The sequence below is a fragment of the Caenorhabditis elegans genome, chromosome V (assembly GCF_000002985.6).
Source record: "Caenorhabditis elegans chromosome V".
Taxonomy (NCBI): Eukaryota; Metazoa; Nematoda; class Chromadorea; order Rhabditida; family Rhabditidae; genus Caenorhabditis; species Caenorhabditis elegans.
The window spans coordinates 17,317,792-17,345,138 of record NC_003283.11 but is presented as its reverse complement, the minus strand read 5'-3'; the positions used below and the strand labels follow the sequence as shown (position 1 = coordinate 17,345,138).

The window sequence follows — 27,347 nt, the reverse complement described above, 5'->3', positions numbered from 1 at the left end:
TGTTGCGAGAATGCCTTATCTCTTTTCACATTATTTTTCTCTCACCGTTTAATTCTCCGGCATTTGCCGTGTTCTCTAACTTTGATTGATGTCAACCCGGAAGAATGGCTTGCCAAAAATATTGCTATGCCTAAACTATTGATGTAGTTTATTTGCTTAAAAACTGTTTTTTCCTGTAATATTTAAACTAATTTAATAGAACACTCGTTTACAGATTTGCAATCTATCGATCAAAAATGTCTGCCACCGCTAAAGCCCCATACTCCAAAACATTCATTCGATCCTGTATTCTTTACGAAGTTCTCCAGAAGAAACCAGTGTTCGAAGCGTATCAAAAAATATGCAGATCATTGAAAGAACGTATTTCATACCAAGAATTTGACTACTGGTTCTATAAATTTTACAATGGCAATCATGACTTGGAGGACGAAATAAGGTGAATTGAGTTAATTTCTGTGAAACATTAATGCTTACATTTTAGCGATGAGCAAAGTTTGGTCAATCCATTACTAGATATGTCCAACAACCTTTCCGAAAAAGAGTGGTGCAGGAGTTTTGTTCAATTTTTCCATGGGTAAGTTTTTGCAATTTAAAAAAATGTGTCGCGTCTTTGTCTCAAGTAGGGCTGGCAATGGGTCGAAATGGGTCGATACGCGACACGCTCGATGGGTCGCGTGTCGACCCGCGACTCTTTTTCAGTGGGTCGATGGGTCGCGTGTCGACACGAAATGGGTCGCGGGTCGACACGCGACACGCTTTCGCGTGGTGTTTTACTAGCCTCCTACTGTAAAAAGGTGTCGCGTGTCGACCCGCGACACGTTTTTGTGTCGACCCAAAAAGGTGTGTCGACCCGCTGCCAGCCCTAGTCTCAAGTAGTTGTTTGTCCTTCAATATTTTGTTAAGTTGTTACAAGTTAAGCTGGAGTTTTCAAAAATTCTAGTAAAACTCGTACTTTCGGGCAATTTACTAAAGTTTATGGAAAATATATCAGTCCGTTCAATTAATTTTTCAAAATCAATTTAGATTTTTTCTTTGATATATTTTTCTTTTTTCTCGCAGTTTCCCTTGTAGCTGCGCATATAACTTGACGACTTCCAAATTATTTTTATTAGAAGACATTAATAGTAACGTATTTCAATACGCTCTTTCAGTTTACCGCCCCGACCAAACAAAAAACCTGCTTTCTCACTACAAAGTATGCCCAGAAAAGTTTGGCAAGAACTCTGTAGCAAATTGGAACCTTGCGATAGGTGAGATCTCTGCAAAGTTTTATTCATACCTATTGTATTTTGAAGGCTTGTCGCTAAAAAAGTTACACGTCGCTTTCGTCAAACTATTGATGAGCAAGACAATCTTTTTAATACATTGGGAATATGTTTCGAAGACGATAAGACTAGAATATTCTTCAATGAGAAAACATTCCACTATACTTCTGTAGGAAACGAATGCAGGATAACATGTGAAAACAAAAAGAAACGAATAAGCGGAGGAGATCATAGGCAAGTTGCCCTTCAAGATTTTGAAAAAGCATTGACGAAGGTGGCAGTGGCAAAAACTTTTTATGTGATGTTTCAAACCGAACAAGATCGGCAAAACAATTTCTATGTTTTAACAAAAGTCCTAAGTGTAATGACTTCTTTGAAAGTCAGAAAACTAAAGTGGGAGCTGAGTAGCAAGGAAATGGACACAATTCTGCCGTTTTTTGAAGCTAGAACGCTTGAAACAATTCACACGTTCTCTTCTTTTTCAAATGAACAGCCAGGATTCATGGATATCAATGGAAAAATGCAAAAGCTGTGCTATTTTCAAATGCCAATTTTTCCATGAAAATTGAACATTTTTTTCATCTCACCTATTTCGACATTTCAGTGGACCTTTTCACCAAAGAAGATGCTATTAAAATCAAAGATGTAAGTTTTATGTCTTATAAAACCTTTTTTGATTCTCCTAATACAAGTATACTCGGAAATTACGCGGAATTCAATTAATAATTGTAATAAAACTGTTTCAGATTTTGACGAGATCCGACAATTTCAAATACGCCAACTTCGAATCAGGCAATTTTGATCCAATTGAAATTGCAAATGTATTCATACCTAATTATCAAAGTAATCACTGGCCAATAATCAATTACATGCGACACAACAAGAAATTCCTCTTAAAAATTACTCCCATGACTTTTCAAATCAAAAAGATAGATTAATTCACAATTGGGTCACTGAGCTCATTAAACTTTTTTGGTGTTGTCTCGTTTAAAAATTTAGTTTCATTCCGAGCTTCAATTGTACCACTCCTGAATTATATTACTGTTACATATAAAAATAATAAAACCAATCAAATACAAAACAGTTCATACTGTTAAGAACGTCTGTTAATTTCAAAGCTCATCCTATTAAATTGAATAGAGAACTCCGACTCGCCATTGTTGTAAGTAATTGTTCCAGACGTGCCTCCTGTGTAACTTTTTTCAAACACAATTACAATCTCAATTGGGTCGTACTGGAACATTCTGAAGCAACCGTGTTCAAAATTATTGGACTGCAATAGTGTCTGAAATAACTTTGGAAGTGTTATAGTAATTATTTGCTCACTTCTCGGATCCTCAAGGCATCTGACTTTGAAAGAAATTTCAGGGAAACGTCAAAACTCGAAAAGTGAAACAAATTCTCAATAGGTATGGCAAGTATGCAGTTTCGGCTGCTTTCGAATACTCGGGCTGTTTTCCATTGGTTCATATGAATTAGCGATTCTATACCTTCGCTGTCTGTTGGCGAGTTAAGCACAATCTTATAAAGTACTCCTGGTTTAAAGTTCCGTAGAACTTCACAAACTTCATGGAATGGGAATCCTTCAAGTGTGATATTCTCTACCAGCGAGCAAATTTCCTTTTTTAAAACAGTCGTGATAGTTGTGTAGCAGTTATGATGATGCTCAGATTTTCCCAATGCCAAAGTTAAATTAAGTGTTTTGAGCTTCAGTGTCTGGTTTTGCATGACCACTGCCCAATCATGCAAAGCCATTATTGCATAGTTCCCACCTTTCACAAGCTTCGCTTGATCATTGAATAACAAATTACAGTCATCCTTTTTGTCCTGATAGATAACTTCTTTCTCATCAAATTGCAAAATTGAATTTGCATTGTAGATTTTTAGACTAATTTTTTCGACGTCAATGCTCAGTTTATTCATGAAGTTTCGAAAGTTTTGCGAAACTTTTCGCATTTTAAGTCTGAAAAGTTATTTTTTTAAATGGATGTTCAAATGTCGAACAAACTTTTCTTCTAGTCCCAGCTTGCTCATTATCTCACCAACAACATCTTGGGGCATCGCGGCAAGTGAGCGTATCTCGGCGTCAAAACTGAAGAATTAAAAATTAGCAGATTGTGAGAATTGAGAAATTAACTACAGTGCGTCCAACTTCTATAGCACCCCCCTCTAATTTGGCGGTTTGGAGCTTTTCAAAATATTTTTTGGAAAAGTGTTAGTGCAGTTCGATAGCAAATGTTGAAAAACCTATGCTCTCCAATTTTTATTATGATATCTCAAAAATCACGGAAATTAGGTCAAAATATCGGAAAAAAGGCCGTCCAACTTCTATAGCACCCCCTCTGATTTTTGACAATTTTCGGTAAAATCGGGGGTTTTTTTGTAATTAATGGATTTATTTTGTGAATAACTTCACACCAAAATGATCAGACGGTTTCACTTTGACATTTAAAAAATGAATATACCACTTGAAAACACGTGGAATGCCTGGGATTGTCCTGGAACGTTCTTATTTTCTTCAGAGGCCATATCTCGGCTTCCAGTCGGTTTTGCAACACCAAACTTTATCAAAATGTTCTTCTCCGTCTGTTTATTACTATGTAATTAGTTGTAGAGAACATCCATTCTTATTAACCAAACGGTAAAGGGAGTAACTGCAGTGTTTTTAAGAAGGCTTGATTTAACTCTGGAAACGGCATTCCACGTGTTTTCAAGTGGTATATATATTTTTAAATGTCAAAGTGAAACCGTCTGATCATTTTGGTGTGAAGTTATTCACAAAATAAATCCATTAATTACAAAAAAAACCCCGATTTTACCGAAAATTGTCAAAAATCAGAGGGGGTGCTATAGAAGTTGGACGGCCATTTTTCCGATATTTTGACCTAATTTTCGTGATTTTTGAGATATCATAATAAAAATTGGAGAGCATAGGTTTTTCAAAATTTGCTATCGAACTGCACTAACACTTTTCCAAAAAATATTTTGAAAAGCTCCAAACCGCCAAATTGGAGGGGGGTGCTATAGAAGTTGGACGCACTGTATAGCTCCATAATAATTCAAATGGTAAATTTACTCAATGTCAGATTCCATACTGAAATCCCCTGCCTTGATCTTCTGGTACCAATATTCAAAGTCCCAGTACTTGACTGCATTTTTTCCAACAGTATTACATAGTTTCTCATAAGCCTCAAAAATTGAATTTCCCTGTAAGCATTCAAACAAAATATAGCCACACAGCACTTTCCGGTTGATTTTGGCTTGTTTGGCAGGTTCAGCTTTTCTGAAATAATCTAGAGATATTTGTAAATCAGACAATGCTGTCCCTACGCGGGGGTTTGTTTATCTTTCAGTTTTTGAATAAGCTCTTTGAGCTGATTGTAGGCAGGAAAATCGTCATCTTTATCATGGTGGCGGGCAGAAGGTCCAGGAGAATTTCTAAACTTGTAGTTTAAGTTTATTCAGTTTCAGATTTCAGCTTACGCGGATTGAGAGTTGAGCTCTCTTACAATGTTTTTCATAATGTCGTTGTGCATTTCCGCCAAAGACCGAGGTTCAAGTTCCAAGCTGAAACCTGAAATTTGCATAAGAAATCTGAATATTGTTACTCACTTGATGTCGTAGCTCAAATCATGGTTTCCAGTTCGGAAGCGATTAAACCAAAATTCGAAAGATCTCAAATCAATGACACCATTCCCAACTTTGCCGCAGAAGTTCTCAAATGCCTCTGTAACCGTCTTCCCGTGAAGGTGCTCATAAAGGATACATGTTCGAATTGCAATTTGACTGTTTGGTATGGTTAGAGCCTTAGGGGATATTGGTCTGGAAATATTTATGTTTTGAACTTAACAATTTTTCGGAAGATAAGCTGTCAGGAAAAATGATTGTTTTGATGGAAACGGAAATTGTAGTTCTTATTGAATTAATGAAAAAATTTATTCACACCTGGGAATTACTGGTGCACTATTTGGTGGACACGTCCACGCCCCGGAACGATAAATTAGAATCCGTGGACGCTTATACTGAAACAATTGTTTGCTCCGTGTTAATTTTTTCTCTCAAACCTCAATTGGTTCAAAATATTCTTCCCATTCATCCGCGATAGTTTTCGCGGAGGAATTGCCCATTTTTTAGAACTTCAACTATCTGAAAACGTTAAATTGTTATTATGGATATACTGGAAAACTAAAAAACTGACAAATTTTAAAGAAAAATTTAATAGAAATCCGCAATGTTCACTCCCTCCGCAATGTTCACTCTGAAACAACATGATCGTCTTAAAAAATCTTATCATTTACCGTTTGCGTTTTTCTTTCTAATCTTCTTTTCAAAATGGGAGATAAAAGCGAAATTAAAGAATTGCCAAAATTATTTTTTTCTCATGCTTTGAAAAATGGTGATAAGTCGAACGAATGGAGAATGCATGCTTACTTTTGCGTACTGGTTTTATATTAAGAAATATTTCAAGAAGATAAACTAACAAAGAAATCGTTTGCCCCAATTCTGAAGCTCTTTATGAACTCATGTAAAAGTACTATCTCACCTTGGAATGAACAATGTAGCAAAATCGCTGTATAATTCCGCTGAACTTACTCCCTGAAAAACTGTTTTTTGTCAATTTTCAGCATGTCTTCTTGCATACAAAAAGTTATTTATTCATTTGATCCTGGAACTTGCTGACACTGAAATTTTAAATAAACTCACGATGTTTGAAAATTGCAAACAACTCACGAAGATTCAGGTTTTTGTTTGCATTTTTTCGCTAACTTTTTTCCAGAAGAATTTCCCATTCTCTATAGTTATGAGTCTGTGAAAGCATAGAATTCATAAATAAAAATTGTTTTAAAACAATCAAAAGAAATTTGTGAAACAATGTGTTTGTCACGAAAAACTTCTTATCATTCTCGTCTTTTAGTTGACTCTCTTGTCAACATATAGAGTCTTAAGATAATATTAAGAAACCATGAAAACATAAGAATGCCTACATTTGTGGCGCGAAATATCTCCTAGCGATGTCTACCGTAGTATTGAACAAAAATTAAAAAATTTGGAATTTAATTTCAGGTGCGCGCGCGAAAGTTTTAATTTTTATTCCCATAACGCGTGCTTTCGAGATGAAAGAAACGGGAGACGCGAAACGTGAAGTTTTGAGTACAAAAGTGCTGTTTTTTTGTCTCCCGTTTCTTTCATCTCGATACCACGCGTTATGGAAATGAAAATGAAAATTTTCGCGCTCGCACCTGAAATTAAATTCCAAATTGTTGTTATTTTCATTCAATACTACGGTAGACTTCGCTAGGAGATATTTCGCGCCGCAAATGTAGGCATTCTCATGTTTTCATGGTTTCTTAATAACCTCTGATCATTTTTTCTGCAACAAATTTAATAACGGCCCAAGAAGGTGTACACTTTCTGACAAAAACAAAATTCATAAAAAAAGGGAGACAAAAATCGCAACAGAAGTAACACAAAAATATCCATCTTACAATTAGCATTATCAAGATTGCCTAATAATTTCAAAATTCATCCTATCAAATTGGATTCGGAACTTCGACTCGCCATTGTTGTAGGTAATAGCGCCATATGATCCTCCTGAGTAATTCGTTTCAAACACAATCACAATCTCAATAGGGTTGTAGTTCAACATTCTGAAGCATCCATGTTCAAAACTAGGGGACCTCAGGAGTTTCTGAAATTATATTATATTGATTAAAAGTATATGGTCGACTAACATCTCGCATTTGAATCGCATTTGAGTTTGATAGAGTTTTCAGGGAAACATCGATCTTTGAAAAATGAAACAAAATCCCGACATATATTTGTAAAATGCTGTTTCGGCTGCTTTCAAAAACCCTTGCCTCTCTCCATTGGTCCAAATGAACCAAATGTTCAATTCCATTGCTCTCTGTCGACGAATTAAGCACTATCATGTTAAGTACTCTTGGTTTACAGTTCCGTAGGACTTCGGAAACTTCACGGAAAGTGAAGCCTTCAAGTGTGATCTTCTCTACAAATAGACAGTTCGATTTTCTCAAAACAGTCTTGATAGTTTCATAGCAATCCTGATGCTTATAACTTTCCATGGCCAAAGTCAAAGTGAGTTCCCTGAGCTTGAGTTTCTGATTCTGCATGACCACCGACCAATCATGCAACGCCATTTTTGAATGGCTTCCATCTTTAATATACATCCCTTGATCTTTATTGTGCGAAGTAGAATCATTCTTTTTTTCATGATATGTCACTTCTTTCTCATCAAATTGAACAATTGATTTTGTATTGTAGATTTTAAGACTAATCTTTTCAACGCCAATGTTCAGATTATCCATGTAAGCGCGGAGGTTTTTTGAAACTTTTCTCATCACTAGTCTAAAAATGTGTTTTATAAATTAATTCAAACACAGATATTGAACAAACTTTTCTTTTAATCCCAGTTTGTTCATAACTTCACCAACTATGTCTTTAGGCATTGCGGACAGTGAGCGGATCTCTTTGTCAAAACTGAAGTATGCTAAATTTGCAGATAGTGAGTACTGTTCACTATAGCTCCTTAATGTGTAACAATTCAAAAGTAAAACTTACTCAATGTCAGATTCCATACTGAAATCCCCCGCCTTGATCTTCTGGTACCAATATTCAAAGTCCCAGTACTTGACCGCATCTTTTCCAACAGTAACACACAGTTTCTCATAAGCCTCAAAAATCGAATTTCCCTGTAAGAATTCAAACAAAATATAGCCACACAGCACTTTTCGGTTGATTTCGACTTGTTTGACAGGTTCGGCTTCTCTGAAATAACCCAGAGGTTTTTAAAAAGACAGTGTTGTCCTTACGCGGGCTCTAGCCAAACTTTCAGTTCTTCGATAAGCTCCTTGAGTTGATTGTAGACAGGAAAGTAATCATCTTCATCTTGGTAGTGATCAGAAGGTCCGGGAGAATTTCTGAGTTGAAGTTAAGTTGAAGTTAAAGGTTCTTCAGTTTCAGATTTCAGCTTACGTGGGTTGAGAGTTGAGCTCTCTTAAAATTCTTCTCATAATGTCCTTGTGCATTTCTGCCAAAGACCGAGGCTCAAGCTCATTCTTAAATTGTTAAAGCTTCATCAGAGTCAAAATATCGTGATCTTACTCAATATCGTATCCCAGATCATGATTTCCTGTTTGAAATCTATTGAACCAAAATTCGAAAGATCTAAAATCAATGACACCGTTTCCAACTTTGTCGCAGAAGCTTCTATATGCCACTGTAAGCATCTTGACTTGAAGGTGCTCATAGAGAATACATGCTCGGATTGCAATTTGGCTGTTGGGTATGGTTACAGCCACTTGGAATATTGGTCTTGAAATATTTGTGTTTTAAACTTAACAATTTTCAGAAGATAAGCAGTCAGAAAAACGATTGTTTCAACTGAAACGGAAATTGTGGCACTACGGAAATTCTATATTAATGAAGAAACTTCTTCTCACTCTGGAATTATTGGTGTACGATTCACGTGCATCCTTTCCGGTGAACACGACATCCTCTGAAAAAATTGTTTGCTCAATGTTAATGTTTTGCTTTCAAACCTCTATTGATTCCCTTCTATTTAAAAACTTCAAATTTCCCGTAGACGAAGATGGATTGACGACTCTGAAATTGAAAAAAAACCAACTCACTCCGTTGGAAAATTGCAAAACAACTCACGGTGATTCAGGAGTTTCCTCAAATTTTTTCGTGTAACTTTTCACAGGATAGTTGCTCATTTTTTAAGAACTTCAACTATCTAAAAGAATCAAATTGTTAGTGTGGATATACTGGAAAACATGCATTGCTTGAAAGTGTAGTTGAGACAATTAAAAACTGAAACATTTTGAAGAGAAATTGTAAAGAAAAAACCCTCCACGATGTTTATTGTAAAACAACATGTGTGTCTAGAAAAAACTCTTATCATTTACCGTTTGCGTTTTTCTGTTTAATTCCCTTTTTAACACGGGAGATAAAAACGAAGTTGTACGACAAAGAGACTAAAGAATTGCCGAAACTCTTTTTTCATGTGCTCTGAAAAATGATGATAAGTCGAACAAATGAAGAATGTATGCGTACTTTTCTTATTTTTAAAATCAAACGTAATTTCAAAAAAATTCCAACAACATAGGAACAAAAAAAATTAAAACAGATTATATTAAAGTTTAGCAGGTTGAAACAGATCATGTGTGAACAATTATTGGCAGAGAGTTCTATTCTCCTCATCTTGCCTCCGGATCTGAAAGTTCATATTACTGTGTCTAAGGCGCTTCACATTGAAACTGCAATTTCTAGACAAAGTGAAAAACCCAACAAAGTAAAATTTTTATTCAAATACACTTAATAATTTCAAAGTTCATTGTATCAAAATGAATTCTGAACTCCGACTCTTCATCATTGTAGGTGATTGATCCAGACGTTCCTCCTGAATAATTTTGCTCAAATACGTTCAAAATTTTCATAGGATCATAGTTCAACATTCTGAAGCATCCACGTTCAAAATTACTGGACTTCAGCAGTTGCTAAAATAATTACAAAAATAAAAAGTGTTATAGTATATCTTTGCTCACATTTCGGATCAACATCGCACCAAACTCTGATACAGGCATGGAAACATCAAATTTTGAAAAGTGTAACAAATGCACAATTGGCAATGCCATTATACAGTTCCGGCTACTTTCGAAAACCCTTGCCTCTTTCCATTGTTTCATATCAACCAACTTCTCAATATAGTTGTTATCAGTTAGTGAGCCCAGCACAATCTCTTCGAGTGTTCTTGATTTACAATGTTGAAGTATTTTTATAATTTCCCTGACTGAAAATCCTTCAAGTGTGATCTTCTCTACATTCAAATAGCTTGAATTTTCTAAAACAGTCTTGATAGTTTTATAGAGTTTCTGATGATCGCCCAAATCTACATCAAGAGTAAACTGTAACTCTTTCAGCTTAAGCTTCTGATTTTTCATAACCATGGACCAATCATGCAAAGCCATTATTGCATACTTTCCACCTTTCACAAGCTTTTCTTGATTATCATATAACACTTTACAGTTGTCCTTCCTGTTCTGATAGATAACTTCCTTCTCATCGAATTGCAAAACTGAAGTTGTATTGTAGATTTTGAGACTAATCTTTTCAACACCAATGTTTAGCTTATCCATGAAGCCACGAAGACTCTTCGAAACTTTTCGCATCAATAGTCTGAAAAATTTATTTGATAAATTTGTACACAGATATCAAACACACTTTTCTTCTAATTTCAATTTGTTCATTATCTCACCAACTATGTCTATTGGCATTGCGGACAGTGATCGGATCTCTTTGTCAAAACTGAAATATGAAAAATTAGCAGAATGTGAGTAACGTTAAATTAACTATAGCTCCCTAATGTTCTATAATTCAAAAGTAAAACTTACTCAATGTCAGATTCCATACTGGAATCCCCTGCCTTAATCTTCTGATACCAATATTCAAACTCCCAGTACTTGACTGCATTTTTTCCAACAGTTTCACACATTTTCTCATAAGCCTCAAAAATTGAATTACTCTGAGAGCATTCAAAATATATATAACCCCACAGTACTTTCCTATTGTTTTCAAATGGTTTTACGAGGTCTGTAACGGGTTTCCTGAAAATTTTAAACTATAACATTTGGGAGCAACTCGGCAATTCGCATCGTACGTTCCTCGCATTTTCCTCGTACATTTAGGAGAAAGTCCGGAATGTACGACAAAACTGTGAGTGTAAAAAGGAGGCACGACCAATATACGAGGAACATACGACAAGGTTAGGAGAAAAACAAAATGTAATGTTGCCGCGCTCGTAGCTCGTCGCGCATTCATCGCACATTGTGGCTCGCTGTTCTTGCACGTCGTACATTCCTCGTATGTTTCCAAAGTACCACTGTTGAGAATTGAACTTGCCTGTTTACTGTCCTGGTTGATTTCTGAATCAAACTTCTTACCTGTTGATCCACGACTGTCGCGAGATAAGAAGTGTATAATTGGTTATTTAAAGAGGATGCGTTCAACTGGTGATAATTTCAGTTCAATCAGATATTATTGGCTGTTTGAATGGAAAATGTTGAAGTGTTTCGTGAAGCAAAATAATTATTAAACTTTCAGTAGAATTATTCACAAGTATTAGGTTGGCAGGAAAGTTCTGCCCTATTTTTCAATCATTCATTTCTTGAAGAATACTCAAACAAAAAATCAGTTACATGCTCTATCATGATCAACAATGTACTGCCAACGTTGAGAGATATATAAAGTTATAACTTGTGGATTCCCTGTCCTGGAATCCATCGTACAGAGATTCAAAGTATTGCATGGATGCCACTTAGAGAGTTGTTCATACTGTGAAGGTTCTAGCTTGAAAGGCACGAGTCAGAGTTTGTTCTTCTCCAATTCAGTGAATTTGTATGTGGTGGAGAGCGTACTCTGCTTTCCAGTAAGAACCCGGTCCAACCAACGGTCACAGCCGTGGACAATGAGGAGATTATGTATATGAAACACCAATTCGACGGTCAATGATGGAACGGGTCAAATAATGATTTACGAATCGACCAAGTATTTTCCTCATACCGAGCAATGTCAAGCCATCTGCTGTAGATCTATCATGCACCCCAAGCGTGCTTGCAAGCTCACGGGTAGTTTTGAATGGATCCGATTCAACACTTGATTTAGTGCATTCAAATTCAACTTATGTGGTCTTTTGATCATTCCTTTTCATTCAAAGAAAAGTCGCACTTTCCGAAACGATCGAACCATCTCTGTATAGTTTTAAATGAGGGAGCATGTCCATCATAAACTTTCATTAGAAGAGTTTTTGAATCTTTCATTGTGGTGTGCGCCAGGAGCATGTATAACAGAAAAATTACTGCAAAGAGTTTTTTCTACTTATCAAACATTAGTAGTGAATAAACGCCAAAATTGATATTCAGCCCACAATGACAAGAGAAAAAATTAGGACAGGATTTTCTTGCCAACCTAATACTAACAAGTAAACGTTTTCCAACTTCATTCATTCGAAAAAAATCGTTTAAAAGTAAAAAATGGTGGAAAATATTCAAACCATCAAGCAAAACGAGCTGCAGAGACCTCAAAATACACACATTTCCCGCCTTTGTCGTACATTCCTCGTATATACGAGGAATTTACGACTAACGCTCACGATTTGGCTTGAGAGGCGCAACATGCGAGGAATGTACGAGGAAAATGCGAGGAATGTACGATGCGAATTGCCGAGAAACACGTTAAACCAACACGGGGTCTTGTTCTTCTTTCAGTTCTTGGATAAGGTCCTTTAGCTGATTGTAGACGGGAAAGTACTCATCCTCATCTTGAAGGTGGTCAGAAGGTCCAGGAGAATTTCTGAGTTTGTAGTTCAAGTTTATTTAGTTTCAGATTTCAGCTTACGTGGGTTCGGAGTTGAGCTCTCTTAAAATGTTTCTCATAATGTCCTTGTGCATTTCTGCCAAAGACCGAGGCTCAAGTTCCGAGCTGAAATCGGATTTTGCATTAAAAAATCTGATTATTGTCACTCACTCAATGTCATAGCCCAAATCATGATTTCCTGTTCGGAATCTATCAAACCAAAATCCAAAGGATCTAAAATCAATGACACCATTCCCAACTTTGCGGCAAAAATTCTCATATGCCTCTGTAACCGTCTTCCCGTGAAGGTGCTCATATAGAATACATGTTCGAATTGCAATTTGACTATTTGGTATGGTTACAGCCCCTTGGGATATTGGCCTGAAAATATTTATGCTTAAACCTAGCCTCGCTGCGCAACAAGTATAGCAAGACGCAGACAACCGACGCCTCGTCTTACCGAAAACAATTTTTTCGGTACTTGTGTATATGTGTTGAATAAACGAATAATTAAACCAATTACTAATTTAATTCAAAAAAGTGAGGTTATAATACACAGGCATGTATTTTCATTTCAATTAAAAAATTATCGCCAAAAAATTTTTAAGTTTATTAAGATTTCAACTCCAGATAAAAAAATGCGTATACAAAAGAAAATTCCCTTACCGTGGCATGATTGATGTTTCGTTCACGTATCCAACATTTGGTGGAGCTCCCTAAAATTTCATGAAAACTTTTTTTTTCTCTAAACTTAGAATTATTTCATACATAGCATTTTCTGTCATAATTAGGTCCTCTTAATCCTGTACAAGTCGTCGAAATACAGTTTCCTCTGAAATATATACTCGGTGATTCATCCATTTCTTTGCGTTTTCCGTCTAGGTTTTCTTTAAAAAATGTGTACGGTTTTTTTTTGGAATTTTGACTACCTGAAAGAAATTCATTTTTATTGTTAATATCCAGAAAAAAACCAAAAGCGTATAGCTTAAAAGTCCTATTGAGAAACTAAGAAGAGATCTAATGTTTGAAAAAGAAAAGTTAAGGAAATTGTTTCAAACACCCTGCTGGAATAATTGACTTGTCTCCACGGCGTGTTTATTATCAATTTTTATGTGCCCGTTTTTATGTTGATTTCTTTTGGTAAAACAACGGAGATAGTAGCAAACATTTACGACAAAAGATTTGAAAAAATTCTTTATTCACATGCTCTGAAAAATGGTGATAAGTTGAACAAATGGAGAATGTGCGGCAACTGCTCATGAAAAATGTAGAAAATCTAACAAAAATCTAATGTCGAAAAAATAATCCAACTAAATAGGAACAAAAAATAATCATTTTATATAGTGTCTATAACAATAATTTGAATGAAAAACTTTTAACAACACATTAATTTGAAGTTCATCAGGCAGAAAATTGCAAATTAGTGCGATTTTAACCATGCGTCGCTATTAAAAATATGGTGAGAATAATTCCATTAGAATGATCTCTTGGGCTAGTTGATTCAATAGCTTCATTCGGGGTGCTGTAGCTTGGATTGGCTCTAGGAGCTTGTATTGGCTCGGAGAGCTCGAATTGGCTCTGAGTGCTCGGATTGGCTCTGTGAGCTTGGATTGGCTTAGATTTTGATGGAATCTAGCACTTTCAAACACGCAAACTTCGAATCAGGCGACTTCGATCCAATTGAAATTGCTAATGTATTCGTGCCTGGATATCAAAGTGATCACTGACCAATGATCAACCACACGCGTCACAACAAGAATTTTCTCTTGTAAACTACTTCAAATTTATTTCAAATTAAACGGATAATATAATTTCAATGCTTCATATATTAATGAAAACTTTTGAATCCCTATTTGTTGTTCAGCAGTCCAAAAACCAAAATAGTATTGTTCAGCTTGTAATAGATCGAATTTGGACAATATGCTGCTCTGAGCTCCATCCAAACGTTTCCTTGATTTGCTTCCGGATCTGAATATCCCAATTACTCCCTACAACCTTCACAAGACTTACAGCTTTACTAAAACACACCAAGAGCCATGGCTGTAGAAGTGAGAGTAGGTCACTTGAATATGGCAGGACCACTAGAATAATTCCGAGTAATTCAGCAGATTCATGGAATAATAGACCCCCAGTGAGCACTGCACCAACAAATTGAACAAAACAGGTAATTGACATGATTATTAGAAAGTTAGCTTCTGCCTTTTTTCGTTGAATGCTCAGACTTCGAAGAAACCGAAAACTGAGTAAATTGCAAAGAGTGGAGATTATCATAGTGATCATCATAAACATAAACACGGATAGGAAGATCTCTCTGAATGGCTGAAAAGTTAAAAGGATATATTAATAAACTTTCGAATTACACACCAAATCATTAGAGACTAACTCAAATGAGTCTGTAGCCTCAATGTAAGATATTTCAGCTTTAAATATCAACATTACGTAGGTTTTCAGGAATGGAGCAAAAAAAGCTAATAGAATGAATATCCAGGTGAATCGCTTCCAAATCTATAACAGCTTTTTATTGCAAACAGGTACGACTTGAAGACTTGAAGAAAGTCCAACGAGGACTCACCGGCTCAAAAACGTTATAATTAATAAGTACTGTGAGACGATTCAGGGAAACAAGGGCTGTGATAGAGTACTGTACATAGGCCATATGGGGTTGTAAGGTTTTTAGCAGGCTCGGGGGAATTATGGAACCTGAAAGATTTTAGCTATAACCTTAATCAAGTAGACATATGTATGCTTTAAATGTGGAGTAGCGCCAGTGGGGATTTTGTTTAAATGCACTTATAATGATCCAAAACAACCAAATATCATAATAAAACACTCCAAAAAATTTTAGATTTTTCATAATTTCCGGCCAAAGTGTTGGCAAATTGCCAAAATTTTGAAAAATACGGGCTTTTGAGGAAGTTTAAAGGAATGTCGCATGTTCTGACTCCCTACAATGTTTTAATACAAATAATTTAAACAAAATTAAAACATAAAAAATTGTAGAAAAACATTTTTTTTTTGGTCGACTTCCAAAATTATGAGTGGCAAAAACTTAGTAATTGCCACTTTTTGACAGTAAACAAAAAATTTTCGAAAATTTTTTGAAAAGTTTTATCATGATATTTGGTCATTTTGGGACCAAAGGAGTGATTTTTAACAATTTCCTCACTGACGCTGCTCCACCTTTAAATATGGAAAAAATCGGAAAAATTCGTCTCAAAAAGGCCGAAAATTGGAATATCACCAATACTGATTTAGTTCGATAATCTCAGGGTTCTCGGCATTTGGCTCAAGTTTCTGGCCCAAACTTGGCCCAAAAAATATTAACCTAGATCAAAAGTTGGCTAAACTTCGGCTCAACTTTTTTGATCCAAGTTTATATTTTTTGGACCAAACTTGGGCAAGAAACCGGTATTTTTTTTGCAATTTAGAGTGAACTTGCAAAAAATAAACACCAACCCACCTAAATTCCTGAATAAAGGAGCCATCACGCACTCGCCACAGGTTACACTAGCCAGACGAATTACCACGAATCCCATAATATAGGTGAATAAGTTCATGATTCCATCAAACACATATAGTTGGAAAAAAGAGGAATCAAATGTTTTTCGGTGTCTTAATATTACTACAAATGTTAAAATGTACAGAATTAGAGATGGTAAGCCATATAGGGTAGATGCGAGGAAGAGTGTTAAGGTAGAGGACATTGGAAGTACTGGGTGCCTGGGAGGGTTTCAGTCTAGGGAAAATTAATGAAGTTAGTCTTCACGGTCGGATAACTTTTGATGTAGGCGGTTTTTGATGCACGTATTTACGTAATCAGATAATGTTTTAGCACGACTTTTTCATGACCGCCTACTTCCTTAGTTTTGTCGTGATTTGTTTGAATATTGTGCCAAACTATAGACTTGGTGGTTGATAAGAAAAAGGCTAAAAACTTGAACTTTCAAGAAATTTGCCATGGGACACTGCATTTTTACGCTTCAAAGAGCCTGCAAAATATTCATGTGTGTTTAGAGCTTCACGGGCTGTGAAAGGGTACCTCTGGTCACACGTGGTGTCAGAGTGTCCCATTTCGGTTTGATCTACGTGGATCTACAAAAAATGCGGGAGAAGATAAACAAAGTTCTCGACTGATTTTGCATGGTTAAGAGCGTGTTGACGTCACATTTTTTGGGCAAAAAAATTCCCGCATTTTTTGTAGATCAAACCGACGGACAGGACAGCCTGATATACCACGCGTGGTCAAAGCTGGCGTAACTTTAGAGCCTGATAATCTACAAGAATTTTGAAAAAATAGTTATAACTGTCAAATTCCCACAATACTGACCTATGTCTTCCTAAGATTCGGGTATATTATCTCTTCAATATTCCCATGTCAATCTCTATCTTACATGTGTTAAGTCAGTCTGCAAATTTACAACATGGCAGATGTCCTTCTTTATATCGATTAGAAGAACGCGCGTTTTTATTGGCAGGCCCCGCCCATGTTCTGCTGCACTTTCCAAGACTACCTGTTCGGTAGGAGAACATATCAGTCTAGCAGTTTTACAGTCCTAGTTTTTTTATTTCATTATAAAAAATGTCTGCTTTCCGTGTCGCCGACTTATCATTCCTTCCATTGAAAAATGTGCTCCGACAGATGTCTATTGGAGAATTGTAAGTTTTCAAAATGTTTTTTAAGTCTAGGTTTAGGATTAGGCTTAAGCTTGGGTTTAGGCTTAGGTGTAGACTAAGGCTAAGTATTAGGCTTAGACTAAGGCATAGACTTAGGCTTAAGCTTGGGCTTAGACTTAGATTTACCCTGCACTGCGACTGCCTTTGAATTTCAAGGTTTTTTCAGTTTTCTGAAATCTCTGGTTCTGCAAATTTCAATTTCACATTAACTTTAAAAGTTTTCCAAATACTAAAATAATTTTATTTTTAGAATCAACTTCTCTGTAGACTCTCCGAAACTTCAGCAATTCATAAAATCGATGAAAATCCCAACTGGCGGCTTCTCAGTGTTTCTGGGCGCTCACGATAGAATGATCAAAAGCGACCAGCAGCCGTGGGGCTACAGTTTCAATAAATCCACAATTGAAGATGACCTGACTTTCTTTCATCACGGACTGAAGCACCTGGAGAATCTGTTCAAAGTGTCTTTGAACACTTTATCCTTTGGTTCCTCGTACATGGCTTATAAGTTTTTGGAGCAAGAAGAGAAGATGCCCAGAAGCTGTGAATACCTGATTATCAATGAGATTTCCACTGGATTAGATGAGTTCTGGCAACATCAAAAGGATGAGTTGGTGGAGTCAATCAGCGTCGAGAAAGGAATCGTATTGTCTGGTGAAGCCTGGAGCAACAGTGATAAGGTAAGTGATAAGGTCCAAATTATAAAACATCAATCTAAGCCTCTCTTTCAGATCTACAACGTGGACTATTTGTTTGTGGGCCACTCTGGTAACATGGCTCTCACGGATCTTCTCCAGTTCAACAATCGGATCGTTTTTCTGGATCGTGTTTCAACTTCCAACCAGACCATCCGCAATTTCCTGCAAGTTCTGAAAAAATCCAATAGTCAACTGGAAGTTCTAACGATTCGAGATAGTTGGGAAGGAAGTTGGGATCCAATTGAAGTACTTGAAGGACTCAACGCGCAGGAATGGAACCCAGAGCACCGGCCACAAAAGTTCTTCCTCAACTCATCCCATTCCAAAAATCTCTTGAAGATCCAGCAGCATTTCTACCCAAAACAGAAGGATTCATTGGCAAATGGAATTGACTTGGCAGAAGCTTATGACTTCCTTCGAGATGATGGAGTTCGTGTCAGTGTGCTTTTCGGAGAGGCTAAGCTTCAAGTTTTTGTTTGGAGCCAGCGGGAGAAAAAGTTGGAGAGGAAAAGAAGAAGGTCCAGGGGATTAAGTGAACCAGCTGCCAAAAGATCTTGTTAGTTGATGTTTCCTCTGAATTTTTAGTTTTTATTGTAATATTTCAATTCATTCTGTATGTCATTATGTCATTTCAAACTGTCATTTTTTTATATGCTAATAAAATTTTCTAAATTCTTAAATTCATTTCCTTTTAATTTTTGAGTAAATTAATTCAAAAAACTGAGAGTGGAAAAACGATTGAACATTAATGAAAGTTAGCATCAGCTCAAGTTTAGCTTAAGCCTAAGCCTAAGCCTATCCCTAAACCTAAGCCTAAGCCTAAGACAAAACCTAAGCTTAAGCCTAAGCTTAGGCCTAAGCTTAAGTGTAAGACTAAGCCTAAGTCTAAGCTTTAGCCTAAGCCTAAGGATAAGCTTAAAACTAAGCCTAAGACTACTAAGCCTAAAAATAACAAACAATTTATTTTGCAATAACTTTAAAGTATTTAAAATCAAATTCTATCAAATATATCAATCCATGAGCAGTGTACTCTACGCTTCCAAACGGGCCGCCCGTATAGTCCGGCTTGAAGATTTTCACCATCTCCACGGGATCTTCTATGGGAGCTTGGAGAGTCCAGGATTGAAAATTTGGGATTTTCGGGAGAATCTAAAATATAAAAATTATTGATAACATGTCTAAGAACACCCACCTCTTTCAAATCTCGAGCATGGTCCTCTCTAAAAAGTTTCAGGTGAGCTTCAAGTTTCGAGAAGTTTGCAAAAAGTTGAAAATCCGTTGTGACATGCATGTAAGATTTTTTATAATAACTTGGCCTAACTATCAAGCTCTTTGCTCTTTTCCATTGCTCCAATCCGACAAGTTCTTCTTGTAAAACATCAATATTTACTGGATCGTGTAGTTCCCAGAGGATCTCTTCCAAGACGCCTGCCTTGAAACTTGGAAGAATCTGAGCAAGTTGGGTACTTGTGAATTCCCTTACCCTTGTTAGTCCCTTGTTAGTGTGAACTTTTTGACGTGTAGATTGGTGAGTTGGCCGGAGAAAAGACTTGTTATAGTTTCAGAATTTTGATTGAAAGCCCGTGGAACTGACAACTCTTCCAGTCGGCATTTAGGATTTCTCAAGAAAAGTGTCATGTCACTTAACGCAACTTCCAAATGAACCATGCCTACCACCCGATGGATCACATCATCTTCCAGACAAACCGAGCAGTAATCTTTCTGCACAGGCTTCTCCCATTTTTTCGGTGTTCCTCTAGGCAGTTTTGGAATGTCCTCGTATTCGACACAATTCTCATCAAAATATATAGAGCAGCTTTTGAAAATTCTGTTGATTGAGAGCTGAATCTGTTTGAGACCATAGTCTCTGTTGTCGATAAGTGATTTGAATTGGCGGGAGACTTTGCGGAGGAGGAATCTGAAAAAATGAATGACGCATAGATATTTTGGCTAAAGGGGAACATGTGACCAATCAGCGTTTAGCCACGCCCATTTTCAAACCAATCAGCAAATTATGGCTGATTGGTCATGTAGTCCTTGTTTTGACAGCAGACTGTCTGACGGGAAGGGGATTGGGCTACGTTAAATCACTCAGTATGATCACCTCAGAAATGTGAACTTCCCACCAATCAGCGTTTAGCCACTTTGGCTCCAACTTTTCCAAAACTTCTTCGAGAACATCAATTGGCAAGTGCACAATGTTGAACCCGCTGGGTTTTGATCTGAAATTCACTTTTGCGGACGGTTTTGAGAAAAAAACGCAAACGATAAAGAAACGAAGCGACTATCAAACTACAAACTGCTATCACTAGTTTTGAGTACACAATGACAAAGTTGGGCTGGGAAATGTCAACTTGACATCATGAAATTGCCTAGTTTCGCCTTGACCGTTCACTTTTGTGCAACAAGCATTTTTGGGCAGCCGACAATGATCCAGGTCCGCGGCCCTCCATCTTTGTCGGCTGCTTGAAATTTTCAGAGTACTAGAATGAACAATTCCAAGTTCCTACAAAACTCAAATAACCGATTTGCCATTGATTGCCAAAAATTTCTGAATGTCCCGCTTATCTGTCGGCTGCTCAGACATTGATTATTTTCAAGTTTTCAAAGAGTTTTTCATTTCAATCTGATTAATCATAGTAACTTTTTTCAAAAATGAACAATTTTGTGTCAAAATCAATCAAATATGTTATGCCGTCAGCAATGTACTTTGCAGATCCCTCTGGGTAGCTGTTGTAGTCTGGAAGGAAAACCTTCACAATCTCAGGAGGGTCCGTGATATTGCCTTTGATGATCCACGACTCGAAATTTGCAATCTTCGGGAATATCTGCAAATACATAAATGCATTTCATAAAATCTAGGTGCCTGGGAAGCTGGGACCTCCATGGAAACCTGGGACCGCCGTGGGAGCATGGGACCGCCGAGGAAACCTGGAACCGCTGTGGGAGCCTGGGACCGCCGTGGGAGCCTAAGATCGCCGTAGGAGAATGGGACCGCCGGGGAAGCCTGGGGCCGCCGTGGGAGCCTGGGACCGCAGTGGAAGCCTGGGACCACCGTAGGAGCCTGGGACTGCGGTGGAAGCCTGGGATCGCCGGGGAAGCCTCGAGCCGCCGTGGGAGCCTGGGACCGCCGTGGGAGCCTGGGAAGCCTGGGTACCTGGGATTTTCTCAAAACCTTACCTCTCTCAACTGTTTTGCATGCTCCACCGTAAAAATCTTCACACGAACTTTCAACATTGGAAAATGCGCGATCAACATCAAATCTGTAGAAAGATCCACATCGTAAGTTTCATGAGCGGCTGGTTTCATTGTCAAGCACTTCGCCTGTTTCCATTGCTTCAACTCAACTAGATCTTGAAAAACAAGTTGACTGCTCTCTGATTGAAACATCTGATGATGTATCTCTTCCAGAACACCTTCCTTAAAACTTGGAAGGATCTTCGCAAGTTGAGAGCTTGTAAACTCTTTGAGCACAAACTTTTTGACATGAAGATTAGAGAGTTGAGTGGAGAAAAGATTCGTGATAGTTTCAGAGCAACAATCGTGAGAGTCAGTTGGAGCACTTAAATGGATGCTCAACACTTCTAGTCGAGTTTTTGGATTTTTCAAGAAGAACGCCAAGTCAGTCATGGCGACATCAAAACTATTCGTCCCTTTTAAACGTCTCCAACTTTTGGGATTATACCCAAGAGCTACATAACAATCATCTTTCACGTCGAGCTTCTTTATCTCCTTCTGTTCTTCTTTCGTTGCCACTTTTGCAAAAATGTTCTTGTATTCGACATAAGTGTGATTGAAGTCTATAGTGCAGTGCTGATCATTACCAACGCTGAAGCAATGGAACCGAATATTTTTGAGGCCATTGGCTTTGCTGTCAATAAGGAGACAAAATTGTCGGGACACTTTCCGAACAACGAATCTGAAATTTTTAAAATGTTGAACAGGCAATAAAGTATGATAAGCGGCTGTCATCCGACGGGTTCCGCGTTGTACAGGTCTCCCCTGTTGGGTAGCGAAACCAGGAGGATGTCGGGCGCTGCAGAATACGACTTCTTAGTGATATGGGCGTCCGACATATTCCGGGGTTAGCAGCACATATCTTTGTAAACTCACCGCTCTTCTGGCATCAACTTTTCAAGAACTTCTTCCATAATCTCGATTGGTAAATCCAAAATTGCCATGGTATTTGTTTTTGATCTGAAAGCAGTATTTTTTTTCGAAATTTAAACTAATTTATTAATAACTTACAATTCTATTGAACTTATTGACTCTGCTAGGTTTTCCATTTTTGACTGCACAAATCAAAACTACGACAATGATTGATACCTCCAATTTTCGTATAGAGGCGCAGACATAACGAGAAATGATGACTGCGGGAAAAATTGAACAAACACAAATTTTCCTATGCACTGACTATGAGAAAATGCACGTAGGGAGACTGAACTTCAAATTAAAGAGAAAGTAATCATAACTCATGATTTGAAGTAAAATTATTATTAAAGTAATGCATACATATACATTTTAAATGATCAGTGTTCAGAAAAAACCGATGCCTCGTTGTTATCATTTTGACGTTTTTTCAGCACCACTGATAACAGGTTTCGTGTTCATTTTTTCAATTGCTCTTCATTTTTAAAGATTTCAAACGTTTTGGTGTTTAAATTCTATTTATTAGAGCATTAAAATGGGTAAAAAACCAATTACCAGCAAGAGATCTAACGAAGCAAAAGCTGCAGAAAAGCTGTAAGTTTTAATGAATGTTACAATAAAACAAAATTCCCACATTCCAGAGACCTCACAAAAGCTGAAATTCTTCGAAATGATCAACATGCACTCCGTGCTAGCATCTTATTTGAATATCTTCAGAAGAAACCTGTTGAAATCGCATATAACAGGTTTTGCGGAATTCTCGAAAAAAACATCATAGGATAAAAAGACATTCGATTACTGGTTTCAACGATTTGAAATTGGAAACGTGAATTTGACAAAAACTATGAAGTAAGTTTAGTTAAAATTGACAAAGTGAAGTTTCGATATTTTTTGCAGATTTAAGAAAGTAAAGTCAACTTCCTTATGTGATTTGCCAGCGGAGGTTATTAATGAGATTACAAGCAAGCTAGAAAGTTTTTATCGGTAGGCTCTATAAGCTCAAACCAAATATAAAAATGATTTCAGATTCTCTGTTCGAAAAGTTAATCAGAAGCTGCGCGCTTCAATCGATAACCAGGACTATGGAATCAAAACAGTTGGCTACAACGTGTCAGGAATTGAAGCAAGCTTAGAGTTGGACAATTACCAGGTGAAATATAAGCTAATCAAAGGATTTTGTCAATTGCGTTTCGGAAGATCTCTTGACGCAAATTCTCTTCACAGAAGTATCAGCAAAGCCTCCCCATTTGAACTTATTCTCATCGATCTTACCATCTTTTTGACGAACCCGAAAGTCAAACTGCAAAAACTTATTGTCAATATCACCGTGAAAGGAAAATCTCGCCAAATACATTTTGATGCACTTGAAAACGTTTTGAAATTGATGAAATGCCATGTTTCAGGCGTAGAGTTTTTGAATTGTTCTTCCAGTGAAGCGGCTCCCCTTTTGGCTTGCTTCAAAGTTAAAGAGTTTGTACACTTGAGTTTCGGCAACATTGAAAAGCTATCCGGTACTCTATTTCAATTAGAGCAGTGGAAGCAAGCGAAGTCACTTACAATTCAAAGCATCGTGTCGCTGGAACTTCTTCCCGTAAATCAGCTTGTCCAGTTTCACTTGATCGAAGTAACAATGAATTTATTTTCCAAGAAAGATGTAGAAATAATCATGCAGGTTGGTTTTTGATTGTATATAATTAGATCCGAAGCCTGGCTTAAAAAGTAAGAGTTAATGCGGACCTCACGCCGGTGCCGCGCGCTGTTGTGTGTGCAACGTAGTGCGAAAAGGTAGTTATTTGGGAGCGACTAACCACGTGTTTTCAGCTCGACCTTTCGGTGTAATTTGTGCAAACACCATCACGCGCAAATGCAGACATTTTTTCACGCGCTGCGGTGAAATTCCTCTTGGCGAATTCATATATTTTTTCCCGCCTTTTTTGAAAATTTTCGAGCTGAATACACGTGGCTAACACGTTCGGGTTCCGCACTGGCCTGAATAATTTTATCGGCCAGGTTCCAAGGTTTAGTTTAACTGACACCTGGAGGTTAACTGACTTATTCATATACTTTGAGTATCGAAAACTTTTTGCGATTTTCAGGTTGTGGAACGATCAAAAAACTTTGAACATGCACGAATTACTGTGCACCAATTCAACTTGCGTAAAGCTGAGAAACACTTTGAAAACTACAAAAACGATTTGCAATGTGATATTCCGGTCATCATCCAATTCGATGAACACGGGATTACAATTGAAGCTAAAAATGTTCAGCGAACAGTGTTCAAGCCTAAAGACTCAAACTATCACAAATTTCACATTTCAAGTTTCACGCCGTCTTTTCCAAATCTAGGTATAGTTTTAAATGTGGTCGTTAAAAAAAATTGTCTTTTTTTTCAGAAACTCCATATAGACTTCGACGTCAGAAAATTCTGGAATACGGAAGAAGCGCCGTTGTGGAGAATCCGATAACTCGTTCAGAAGACAATAATAGATTTCAAGATGAGAAAATGTAAGTGACAAGTGACTGAAAACCTTTTCACCATAATTACAGGAAAACGCTTGTCGCTGTGCTGAAAACAGACAAACATGCTCTACGAGCGTGTATCCTGTATGATTATTTGAAAAATGAACCTGTAGAGGAAGCGTATGATGTTTTCTGTGAGACAGTCGGTGAAAGTTCTATGGGTTACCGCGAGTTCGAGTTTTGGAGCCAAGAAATTGCACAGGGAACTTTTGAGCTAGAATCTTGTCTTTGGTGATTTTAATTGCATTCTTAATATTAATGTGCTGTTCATTTTTCCAGTTCCGATGCTGTTTCACGTCTTAGATTTCCGCAAAGAGTCATCAACATGATTTTAAGCAAAGCTCGACCTATTGACAGGTGCAACTTCAAAGTTCAATCCCTAAAAATTTGAAAAATTCTAGGTTCGTATTGTGGAAAGTGTCTGGAGGATTCCAACCCAACATTCTTTCCGGCGTCCAAAATTTCCGTGTTCTCATTCATAATCGTTCTGTTAGACTTGAAATGGACCAGGATAGTGTTAAATATAAGGATGAAGAAATCGCTCAAAGTGACGCGAATGTAAAAATCGAAAAGGAGAAATCCAATACCTGGCAGGTTTCGGGCGGCAATCTCGCCATGACACTTAATGATTTGAAACTGATGTTGGACGGCTCGGAACTTCAGTTCAGCACATTCAAACTCGAGGTCGATCAGTTTCTACCGTTCAAATTTGATTTTAACGATTATATGAAAGAGGGAAAGAATATGCCGCGTTGGAAAATTGTAAAGAACGCATTTGATTCAATGAACTGTGTACCAGCGAATTGTGTGGATGGATACAAGTTTGAAGGTGTAATTCCAATTGTACCATGTCCAGAGTATTAACTGTTTTAGTTTCTGGTTGTCATTTCAGGTATTTATAATAAACTATATTTCAGTATGGTCTTTATTTTGCACAAAAATATTCAATTCTGCGGATGAACAGCATTAGATTCGTAATAATTCGTCAGTATAGTTATCAAAAATCTCTTCAAATCAAATGAAGACAACATAACCTTAACATTTCGCTTGTTACATCCCAAATACGACAATTGGATCATCAAAGGTGTTCCCACTAAATCTAGGAATGCTATTAAAACAATACAAAGCATAACTACTTCTTTAGTAAATTCATATGCAAGAAGTATAACTGGGAATAATCCAATCTGAAATTCAAGAAAACGATAATTGTAATAATAGCGCAAACTTACAAACTTGAACACAATCACAGCGATAGTCTGCAAAAATATGTAATTTTGCGGCGTATTCTCCTGAGCTGAAGCTAAATTTGATAATTTCCGTACACTGATCATTATTGGAATGTACAGTACGCCAGACAAAATCACACAGCTGTTGATCACTATATACAAAATCTGAAGTAAGTCAACATTGACCAATAAATTGAGATTATTAAAAAATTAAAAATATTCTAACCGAATATATTAACAAAATCGCTTCCCCGTCTAACTTTTTCCAAGCAAACAAGAAAAGCAGCAAACCGGCGTCCTTGCCAATAAAAGCGCCGTAAACTATATAAATATGTTGAAAAACGACTTTTTGCACGGTGTTTACAGATTTTTCAGAATCTGGGAAGAAATACACAATGAATCTTTCCAGGGACAGAATTAATGTTATCAGGTGGAAAACTTGGGTTATGATGTACTGAGTATAGATGCATATTGGGGTTATGGCCATTGTAATTAAAAGCAACAATCTGAAATTTAAGTAAACAAAGTTTGAGAAAAATTTTCAGAAAACAAGCATTTTTTACGCCATATCGCGCGCTTCTGGCTTCCCTTATCTTTTGAAATGTAAGAGATAGTCAAAATAAACCACTCGGCCACGCCCGGGGTCCATTTATGGAGCGTCGCGTAGCGTGTTGCGTAGCGTGTTGCGTTGCGTGTCGCGTAGCGTGTTGCGTTGCGTGTCGCGTAGAGTGTCATTAATGTCCTTACTTTTTCTCATAGCCGTCTCCTGGAAGAAAATGCTCTGGCAAAAGTGCACAAAATATCACGAAAAGCAGTCCGAAAAATGTGAAAAATGACTTCTTCGTCATTTCATAAAAATGATTCGTCGTTGGGTATAGAAGCATCTGAATTAGTTTTTTTTCTTTTTATTCCCAAATATTCCTACCGTTTTATCTCTAGGGCGATTCGTTTTGTTGACAAATACATAAAGTGGTGATATTAGGCAGTTCAGTAGTAGGAATACGACAAGGAATAGAAGAAACAGACGGAAAGGTAGTTTTTCGATTGAATCTAGTTCGATAATTTTGGGAATGTATGTTGAATTCATTTTTTTAGACGAGTGGTGAAGAAAACTTGCTTTGTGAGTAAGTAGTGCACCCAGTTAGAACTCAAAATTTCACCTGGAGCCTGCCAGAACCTGAAACGGCGCCTGCCTCATACCCCGCTATCATTCTTCTCTGTCTTGTCAATCATCACACTTTTCATTGCCCTTCCGGCGCGTCTCCGGCATGCCGTCGATAGCTCAGTTGGTAGAGCGCAGGACTGTAGAGTTAGCAGATATCCTTAGGTCACTGGTTCGAATCCGGTTCGACGGAGTTTTTTTTTGATTTTTTTTAAATTTTTACACGGAGTTCTTCCTGTACTGCAGGCCTCAAAAATGATCTACATACACAACATTGACA

The 27,347-nt window shown here is 37.2% G+C and overlaps 6 protein-coding genes, 2 non-coding genes and 5 pseudogenes across 14 annotated transcripts; 5 read left to right on the top strand and 8 right to left on the bottom strand.

The window, feature by feature from the left end:
* Positions 1-212: 212 nt before the first annotated feature.
* On the top strand, positions 213-2,348 carry fbxa-188 (F-box domain-containing protein). Its single transcript, NM_074990.4, has 5 exons — positions 213-436; positions 482-574; positions 1,152-1,250; positions 1,296-1,910; positions 2,012-2,348. The coding sequence occupies exons 1-4, from the start codon at positions 237-239 to the stop codon at positions 1,825-1,827; spliced, it is 924 nt and encodes a 307-aa protein (NP_507391.2). The 5' UTR covers positions 213-236; the 3' UTR covers positions 1,828-1,910; positions 2,012-2,348.
* On the bottom strand, positions 2,283-2,303 carry 21ur-11706. The gene has a single exon (NR_070111.1).
* Positions 2,349-2,358: 10 nt separating the features above from the next.
* fbxa-187 lies at positions 2,359-6,055 on the bottom strand (annotated as a pseudogene). 2 transcript variants are annotated; one of them is made up of 13 exons: positions 5,997-6,055; positions 5,908-5,947; positions 5,809-5,861; positions 5,464-5,523; positions 5,330-5,411; positions 5,211-5,287; positions 4,878-5,087; positions 4,749-4,832; positions 4,596-4,703; positions 4,342-4,548; positions 3,274-3,357; positions 2,592-3,228; positions 2,359-2,550 (listed from the first exon to the last, which is right to left on the bottom strand). In that variant, coding segments are annotated over exons 1-13 (1,893 nt in total). The 2 variants fall into 2 exon arrangements; another variant differs by lacking the exons at positions 5,211-5,287; positions 5,330-5,411; positions 5,464-5,523.
* A 748-nt stretch (positions 6,056-6,803) lies between these two features.
* Positions 6,804-9,001, bottom strand: fbxa-186 (annotated as a pseudogene). Its single transcript has 10 exons — positions 8,943-9,001; positions 8,825-8,888; positions 8,726-8,781; positions 8,388-8,597; positions 8,259-8,341; positions 8,096-8,203; positions 7,845-8,051; positions 7,680-7,763; positions 6,998-7,631; positions 6,804-6,954 (listed from the first exon to the last, which is right to left on the bottom strand). Coding segments are annotated over exons 1-10 (1,656 nt in total).
* A 581-nt stretch (positions 9,002-9,582) lies between these two features.
* On the bottom strand, positions 9,583-13,499 carry fbxa-185 (F-box domain-containing protein; the record flags this gene model as incomplete). The annotated part of the gene is made up of 9 exons (NM_074987.5): positions 9,583-9,784; positions 9,833-10,463; positions 10,509-10,592; positions 10,679-10,891; positions 12,528-12,635; positions 12,681-12,764; positions 12,810-13,019; positions 13,305-13,354; positions 13,407-13,499. 9 exons carry the CDS (start codon positions 13,497-13,499, stop codon positions 9,593-9,595), a joined length of 1,665 nt encoding a protein of 554 aa, NP_507388.2. The 3' UTR covers positions 9,583-9,592.
* Positions 13,500-14,257: 758 nt separating this feature from the next.
* On the top strand, positions 14,258-14,448 carry F31E9.10 (annotated as a pseudogene). Its single transcript has one exon. A coding segment is annotated over exon 1 (191 nt).
* Positions 14,408-16,342, bottom strand: srg-44 (Serpentine receptor class gamma; the record flags this gene model as incomplete). Its single annotated transcript, NM_074986.3, has 5 exons — positions 14,408-14,606; positions 14,649-14,957; positions 15,003-15,143; positions 15,211-15,338; positions 16,099-16,342. The coding sequence occupies 5 exons, from the start codon at positions 16,340-16,342 to the stop codon at positions 14,529-14,531; spliced, it is 900 nt and encodes a 299-aa protein (NP_507387.2). The 3' UTR covers positions 14,408-14,528.
* Positions 16,343-17,171: 829 nt separating this feature from the next.
* On the top strand, positions 17,172-18,690 carry sdz-16 (F-box associated domain-containing protein). The gene is made up of 3 exons (NM_074985.7): positions 17,172-17,294; positions 17,563-17,992; positions 18,044-18,690. Exons 1-3 carry the CDS (start codon positions 17,218-17,220, stop codon positions 18,569-18,571), a joined length of 1,035 nt encoding a protein of 344 aa, NP_507386.1. The 5' UTR covers positions 17,172-17,217; the 3' UTR covers positions 18,572-18,690.
* Positions 18,691-18,970: 280 nt separating this feature from the next.
* On the bottom strand, positions 18,971-20,232 carry F31E9.8 (annotated as a pseudogene). Its single transcript has 3 exons — positions 20,092-20,232; positions 19,203-19,928; positions 18,971-19,159 (listed from the first exon to the last, which is right to left on the bottom strand). Coding segments are annotated over exons 1-3 (1,056 nt in total).
* Positions 20,233-20,612: 380 nt separating this feature from the next.
* F31E9.3 (F-box domain-containing protein) lies at positions 20,613-22,549 on the bottom strand. Its single transcript, NM_074984.4, has 4 exons — positions 22,259-22,549; positions 22,124-22,207; positions 21,191-21,929; positions 20,613-20,838 (listed from the first exon to the last, which is right to left on the bottom strand). Exons 1-4 carry the CDS (start codon positions 22,294-22,296, stop codon positions 20,641-20,643), a joined length of 1,059 nt encoding a protein of 352 aa, NP_507385.2. The 5' UTR covers positions 22,297-22,549; the 3' UTR covers positions 20,613-20,640.
* A 145-nt stretch (positions 22,550-22,694) lies between these two features.
* On the top strand, positions 22,695-25,543 carry fbxa-180 (annotated as a pseudogene). The gene is made up of 9 exons: positions 22,695-22,753; positions 22,801-23,008; positions 23,057-23,143; positions 23,186-23,831; positions 24,256-24,505; positions 24,553-24,664; positions 24,707-24,910; positions 24,959-25,036; positions 25,081-25,543. Coding segments are annotated over exons 1-9 (2,107 nt in total).
* An 80-nt stretch (positions 25,544-25,623) lies between these two features.
* srz-58 (Serpentine Receptor, class Z) lies at positions 25,624-26,992 on the bottom strand (the record flags this gene model as incomplete). The annotated part of the gene is made up of 5 exons (NM_074982.1): positions 25,624-25,863; positions 25,909-26,070; positions 26,132-26,411; positions 26,653-26,789; positions 26,831-26,992. The coding sequence occupies 5 exons, from the start codon at positions 26,990-26,992 to the stop codon at positions 25,624-25,626; spliced, it is 981 nt and encodes a 326-aa protein (NP_507383.1).
* Positions 26,993-27,176: 184 nt separating this feature from the next.
* F31E9.t1 lies at positions 27,177-27,260 on the top strand. Its single transcript is given in 2 exon segments — positions 27,177-27,213; positions 27,225-27,260. It is a non-coding gene; the product is annotated as a tRNA-Tyr (tRNA).
* Positions 27,261-27,347: the final 87 nt, after the last annotated feature.

Coding starts and splice junctions, on each gene's coding strand:
- fbxa-188 (NM_074990.4), top strand. CDS start 237: ATGTCTGCCACCGCTAAAGCCCCATACTCCAAAACATTCATTCGATCC. Junction 437..481: donor GACTTGGAGGACGAAATAAG/GTGAATTGAGTT, acceptor CTTACATTTTAG/CGATGAGCAAAGTTTGGTCA. Junction 575..1,151: donor TTTGTTCAATTTTTCCATGG/GTAAGTTTTTGC, acceptor ACGCTCTTTCAG/TTTACCGCCCCGACCAAACA.
- sdz-16 (NM_074985.7), top strand. CDS start 17,218: ATGTCTGCTTTCCGTGTCGCCGACTTATCATTCCTTCCATTGAAAAAT. Junction 17,295..17,562: donor CAGATGTCTATTGGAGAATT/GTAAGTTTTCAA, acceptor TTTTATTTTTAG/AATCAACTTCTCTGTAGACT. Junction 17,993..18,043: donor CCTGGAGCAACAGTGATAAG/GTAAGTGATAAG, acceptor CCTCTCTTTCAG/ATCTACAACGTGGACTATTT.
- F31E9.3 (NM_074984.4), bottom strand. CDS start 22,296: ATGGAAAACCTAGCAGAGTCAATAAGTTCAATAGAATT. Junction 21,930..22,123: donor AAGTTGATGCCAGAAGAGCG/GTGAGTTTACAA, acceptor TAAAAATTTCAG/ATTCGTTGTTCGGAAAGTGT. Junction 20,839..21,190: donor ATGCAAAACAGTTGAGAGAG/GTAAGGTTTTGA, acceptor ATGTATTTGCAG/ATATTCCCGAAGATTGCAAA.